The sequence below is a fragment of the Leopardus geoffroyi genome, chromosome B3 (genome assembly GCF_018350155.1).
Source record: "Leopardus geoffroyi isolate Oge1 chromosome B3, O.geoffroyi_Oge1_pat1.0, whole genome shotgun sequence".
Lineage (NCBI taxonomy): Eukaryota > Metazoa > Chordata > Mammalia > Carnivora > Felidae > Leopardus > Leopardus geoffroyi.
This window is the reverse complement of record NC_059337.1, coordinates 106,607,969-106,614,545: the sequence shown is the minus strand read 5'-3', so window position 1 is coordinate 106,614,545 and position 6,577 is coordinate 106,607,969. Positions and strand designations below refer to the sequence as shown.

The window sequence follows — 6,577 nt, the reverse complement described above, 5'->3', positions numbered from 1 at the left end:
CAAAAGTGATCGTTAGTATGATTCCAGTGGCCCAAGAGAAATCCGGGACCCAGGCTAAAGAAATGCAAACTGAAGGAGGAAAGGACGGCTGAAGAGCGGCCCAGCCCTCCCGGATCGCTTAATTATTGTGGTTGAAATTTCTTTTAACTTCAGGTTCTTTTACTTGGGAGGTATCTACCCCAGGGGGCGCCCGGGGCCTTCGCGTCTCTGTTGCCCGTGGCAACCGGCAGCCCCGGCGGCGTCAGGCCTGGTAGGCAACGCGCAGGGGCAGCAAGATGGCCCTGAGCTCCTGGTCCCCAGAGCTGGGGTTCGGCGGGAAGGTGCTGCTGCAGGCAGCAGCCGTCTCCACCGGCCCCTCCCTGGAATTATGCACCTTCCCCTCCTCCCTGGGCTCCTCGGTCGCGACCGCTGCGCTGGAGCAGCTCTCTGTTGTGGGTAAGAAGCCTGCGGGCGCAGGGAGGAAGGGAGGAGGCCTCGGAAGTGGCATCTAGCTGGCACTGGTTGGGGGGGGGGGGGGGGGAGCCTCCCTCAGTGGGGACCTGCCTGCGGGAACCCCAGGAGTCCCTGGCTGAAGCAGAGCCCCCTCAGGTTCCTTGGGGGAGAGAGAGGCGGCTTGGTGGGACCCAGGGTTAAGCTCTCCTGCTCTAGTGCCACTAAAGTGACTTGGCCCAGCTCACACTAGCGACTGGTGACAAATCCTGGACAAATCCTTAACTCTCAGGCCACTGCCATTTGCCTGAGACTGGGGTGTCCACCCGCATTTAGATGATGCATTTAATTTCAGGGGTGTCTGGGTGGCTTGGTGAGTTAAGGGTGGACCTTTGATCTCAGATTCCTTAGCTCAAGCCCTACCTTGGGCTCCCTGTTGGGCCAAAGCCTACTTTTAAAAAAACAAAAGAAAAAAAGACTATGCATTTAATTTCAGCTTCTCCCTTCTTGCCTTTTCTTTGCAAGTTAACTTCCTCCAACATTTTGCCACGGTAAAGTGGAGAATTTAACAGGCAAACAAGAAAGGGAGTGTTTAAGAAGTTCCTGTTGCGTTAGACAAGGAAAATTAGACATGAATGTTTAGTGGATGCAAACATGATACCTTGGATAGGTCCAGGTTAAAATGCCTCTTCAGTTAGAAAGCTGAACCTGCAATCAAGGCACCTAAGTTTAAGGTAAGATATGGTCCAAGAAAGGGCGTTTCTTGTTTAGCTCATAAACCATTTAGGCCAAACAACAAAGCATCTCCTCTCTTTAACATCAGCTTCTCATGGGTTCAAGGTAATCATCTTGACTTTTATCATAATGTTACTATTAGTTTGGGATAGTTTCTTTTTTTCTTCTTAGATGAACTAATTTAACTTCACAATTCCTATGAGATAAGCTTGGATGAATATTATCATGAAGAATGTTAACCACCAGAGACCTAAATGACTTACAGGTGCCCAAGGTCATTGCCAAATGATAGAGCTAGGGCCTTGAATTCTCTTTATACTCCATCTCTAGATCTGCATGTGCATTTAATCCCAGCACTTCGATGTGCAAATATTTTTCTGCGAATAATTTCTGGACTTTAAGAAAGTTTTTTGTAGGAAAAAAAAAAAAAAACTTCATTAAGCCTCAGGTGTGGGTTATCAAATACGCAGCTCTCCAGCCTGTTTGCAAGTGGGAACAGCTTGTGCTCATTCATTCCATTAGAAGAAGGGGAAGGAGATAACAGGCAGTGCCTGTCTCTTCCTAACGCACACTTGTTTGCAAACCCAGTAACTGATTTTCACTTGGTTTGAGAACTTCGTTCATTAAGAGAATCCATGCTCCCCGGAACTCAGGGCAGAAATTGCTGTCTACTCTCCTGAGAGTAGAGACCATTAAGGGCAAGGACTCGAGTCACACCAACTTGGGTTGAATCTAGACTCTTATCTGTGTTCTGTGACCATGAACATATGACATAAACTAGAAAGTCAGATTTCTCACATGGGAGTCATCTTAAGATTATAGTAATCAACTTACATAATACATGTAAAACATGAATGGTGTTCACATGAATGGTGACAGAGCCAAGGTAAGTATAGCCTTCTCTGTTCTCCCTCCTGTTTCCTTTCATCCTGTTTCTCTTCCTTCTTTCCACTCAGTATGTATCTTGTCTCCATTACCATTGCTAATATTTCACAACCCTCTCTTCTCATGTGCCTCCTACTTACGGTGTATGAGGGAAAGGAGACACTTTTCATATGTCAGGGAATGAAAAGGGCTAGAAGTTCTGTGTTCCTCACACCTACCAATTTTCAAACATTTACTCTCATCCCAGGATTAAAATATTGGCACAGAAAAAGAAGTGACATAAGGGACTTTTAAACAGTTAATTAAATGAGTGGGTTTTTTTGCATAATATTATAGTTACATGTATACAAATATATGTATATGAAAACATTCTCACACCTACGTTATAGGCATGTTACATTTCTTCCTTTCCTAAGTATTTGTTGAATTTTTGGTCCCATTCTATACAGATTCCCTCTTTCTATCATGAGAGATGCAAAGATAGGGTTTGCCTTCAAGAAGCATAAAATATATACCTAAGTTAAAATATTATGAAATAGGAAACATGTTCAAAAGAGATTCATATTAAGTACTAGAAGAAGTCAGAGATAGAAGATATAATTTTCAGCTGGGCGGGCATTTGAGCTAGATCTAAAAGGTTAAATAGAATTTGGACTAACACGTAAGAGATCTTTCATTTTCTATTTTTTTTCCCTTTTTAGAACAATCACTGCAAAGTGACTATTTTAAATGCAACGAAGAAGCTAGGAGCTTTCTTAAGGACATTGCTATCGCTGTTAAGAAATTGGTATTGTATTATCTCCAAGAGCTATTTTTTTTTCAATCTTCCACTTCTTCATTAACCTTTAATTTAGCACCACCTCTGTTCAAGGTACTTGAAGAGATGAATAGGGAAACTATTTCCCTTGAGTGAAGAAAATTTCTACCTCAGTTTACTGAGCATTTGCCCCAGTGTTCATCAGCTGTGGAATGTTGCCTGGTTTTCCATTCAGGACACTGACTTAAGGACCTGTGCTATGTATGGATGGAGGCCGGCCTGCTTAGGAGAGGCAGTACCTGTGCTAAAGGAGCTCAGTGAAGGGGTGGGCCACGTGGGCAAATGCTTGACCCCAGTGTATAAACCATGCATGGTGCCAATTTACTTAGTTCCTTATAAGCAATTTCTTATATAACTGCTGAAAGATTATTTGATCAGACAGTGCCAGTCAGTGAAAACAAAGCAACTCTTTTTTATGCTAACTTGGCCCCATCGAAGAAATATTTAAAGAATTTCCTTTTGAAGTGTCACAAACTGGGCCCTCCTGGGCCCTGGATGATGTTTCCAGTGCTTTCCCCACAGAGTGAGAATGGCGAGGTCTCTTCATTTGATTTTAAAATATTGAATAAAAATCTATACATCAAATACCTAAAAATGTAGAAATGTGGCATAAAGTAAATGAGTTTGAGTCTGCAGGTTGCTGAGAAAAGTTCACCTCTTTTATAATTATATTTTTCTGTAATTATATATAGTTGTGTATGTATACTCAGCATTATACTTCAGGATCCCACTTAATTGAATACATATATGGAAATACTAGGCGTCTGTGTGGTGCTGCACTGTGGTCCCATGGAAACCTTTTCCTCTGCTTTGTCTTTTTGGTTACGTTTTTCTCCCAAGTTTGAAGGGCTCAAAATATTTATTGTTGCTTCTTAAAAGTATCTAGTATGTCTCCATGTAATATCTGAGCTGTGAAATCTCTGTTTTTGAAAGTAACAAATTTTCACTATTCTGAAAGTTTACCCTGGATTTTTTTTTTAATTTTTTTTTTTTTAACGTTTATTTATTTTTGAGACAGAGAGAGAGACAGAGCATGAACGGGGGAGGAGCAGAGAGAGAGGGAGACACAGAATCGGAAGCAGGCTCCAGGCTCTGAGCCATCAGCCCAGAGCCCCACGCGGAGCTCGAACTCATGGACCGTGAGATCGCGAGATCGTGACCTGAGCTGAAGTCGACGCTCAACCGACTGAGCCACCCAGGCGCCCCTACCCTGGTTTTTTTTAAATAGACAAGTAAAAGGAAGAATGTAAAAACCACCATTATCTCAGCATAATCATAAAATAATAAACTAAATTAATATAATCATAATTAGCTCTTTGATGAATGTCTTTCCCACTTTCAGGGAATAGATGATGCCTGTTTTGAATTTTAATTTTTTACAGAAAAGCAATCATACTATATATATAATTATGTTATCTGCTTTTTATTACTCATAAAATATAATGGATTTCTCAGGTCATAAAATAACTATATCCATTACAACCATTTACTGAAGAGATGATTTATCTATTTTTTTCCACTAACATTTTTGGATGGTTTTCTTTTTTTCTTAAAAAAAAATTTTTTTTTTTAACATTTATTTATTTTTGAGACAGAGAGAGACAGAGCATGAACGGGGGAGGGTCAGAGAGAGGGAGACACAGAATCTGAAACAGGCTCCAGGCTCCGAGCTGTCAGCACAGAGCCCGACGCGGGGCTCGAACTCACGGACCCTGAGATCATGACCTGAGCTGAAGTTGGCCACTCAACTGACTGAACCACCCAGGCGCCCCGGTTTTCTTTTTTTAAAAATAAGCCCCACCAAAAAAAGGTCAAGAATCTCCACCAGACTATTTGTTTAGATTTGTAGGTATGTATTAAAAAAAGAAAAAAGAAAGAAAAAAATTGTTCTTTTTATACCTAAGCATATTTCTAGAGGCATTTTCCATTTTTTAATGAAGGAGATTTTTCTCAGCATTACCCTTTTTGTTGGAGTCTTTCCTTTTAAGTTGATTGAAACTGCATGCAAGAAACAAAGAAACATGATTTCTGAGAAGGAAATCTGCAAAGATTAAAAGATAAGTTAACAATGACACCTTAAAAACTGATTATGGAATAGTTATTTTTCTATTCCAAATAAAAATAAAAGCAGAAGGTATTGAATGAAAATCAAAGTTTGATCTCTGAAAATGTTTATAATGGGGCATTGCCTGGGAAATCAATTTTATTATTTTAATGCTTTAACTTTTTAAATATGTAATTTAAATTTTCAGGAAGAAATGAGAAAAGCCACAATTGATCTCCTGGAAGTTGAAAGCATGGAACTCAGCAGACTATATTTCCTACTGGAAACTCTTCCCAATAGCATTGGCAGAGAATTGGAAGGTACTTTAAGGTTATCAACTGTAGAAACTTAGTTTATCTTAGAAGAATATTGAGCCTACTGCTTGTAATAAGACAAGTTGAATCGTTATTTTCTGTCAAAATGTAGCTAGAAAAAATACACTACACAAACACAGATCCATCATCATTTTCCCTCATATTGTAAGTGGAAATGATATCTATAAAACTTGAACTTATATATTTTAGTTTCTAAATAGACTAAAGATATCTGGATTAGCCCGTTCCAAATTAGTATTTATCGAATTAAATTAGGCAACTTGACTCACCTAAACCACCATTCTACTTTCTGTCCCTGTAAGTTTAGAGACTATATAGGTACCTCATATAAGTGGAACCATACAGTACTTTCCTTTAGTGACTAATTTCACTTGGCATGTCTTCGAGTTTTATCCACGTTGTGGCATGTGTCAGAATTTTCTTTCATTTTAAGGTCGAACGATATTCCACTGTGGGTGTATACCATGTTTTGTTTACCTGTTCATCCACTGATGGCCCCTTGGGTTGTTTCTACCTTTTAGCTGTTGTGAACAAAGCCGTTGTAAACATGAGGGTGCTGCGGCCCCTGTGTGGCTTAGTCAGTTGAACTTCCAACTCTTGATTTTGGCCCAGGTCATGATCTCACAGTTTCATGAGTTTGAGCCCCTGATGGACTCTGGGCTGACAGCGCGGAGCCTGCTTAAGATTCTCCCTCTTTCTCTGCCCCTCCCCTGCTCACGCTCTCTCTGTCTCTCTCAAAATAAATAAATAAATAATTGTTTAGTTGATGCAAATGTATTTGTTTGGTGCAAATATCTATTAGAGTCCCTACTTCCGATGCTTTTGGGCATATATGCAGAAGGGAATTGCTGGATTGTATGGTAAGGGGGTACTTTAAGTTTTGAGAAGCTGCCATACTGTTTTCCACAGTGGCTGCAGTATTTTACATTTCCACCCCGGATGTACAAGGATCCCAATTTCTTCACATTCTTGTTAACATTTGTTCTTTTCTGTTCTTTTTTTTTTTTTTTTTTAATATAGTCATCCTAATGGATGTGAAATGCTGTATCATTGTGGTTTTGTTTTGCATTTCCCTAATGATTAATGATGTTGAGCACTTTTTCATGTGCTTATTGGTCATTGGGATATCTTCTTTGGAGAAATATCTATTCAGGTACTTTGCTCATCTTTTAACTAGGTCGTTTGGTTGTTATTGAGTTGTGAGAATTCTTTGTACAGTCTGGATGTTAATCCTTTATCAAGTATATTGTTTGAAAATATTTCGACCTCTTCCATGGTTTTCCTTTTCATACTATTTTTTTTTTAATTTTTATTTTGAGAGAGCATGCATCC

General features: G+C 39.8%; 1 protein-coding gene across 3 annotated transcripts in view; it reads left to right on the top strand.

The window, feature by feature from the left end:
• The first annotated feature begins 245 nt into the window (after positions 1 to 245).
• Positions 246 to 6,577, top strand: part of CCDC175 (coiled-coil domain containing 175) — a 78,351-nt gene continuing 72,019 nt past the window's right edge. For all 3 annotated transcript variants that reach the window (XR_006705054.1, XM_045451130.1, XM_045451129.1), the window contains exons 1-3: positions 246 to 435; positions 2,751 to 2,836; positions 5,119 to 5,230. Coding sequence is in view for 2 of the 3 variants with exons in the window: in XM_045451130.1 (XP_045307086.1) it covers positions 276 to 435; positions 2,751 to 2,836; positions 5,119 to 5,230 (358 nt within the window). In the remaining variant the exon portion in view is untranslated. The remainder of the gene's footprint in view (positions 436 to 2,750; positions 2,837 to 5,118; positions 5,231 to 6,577) is intronic.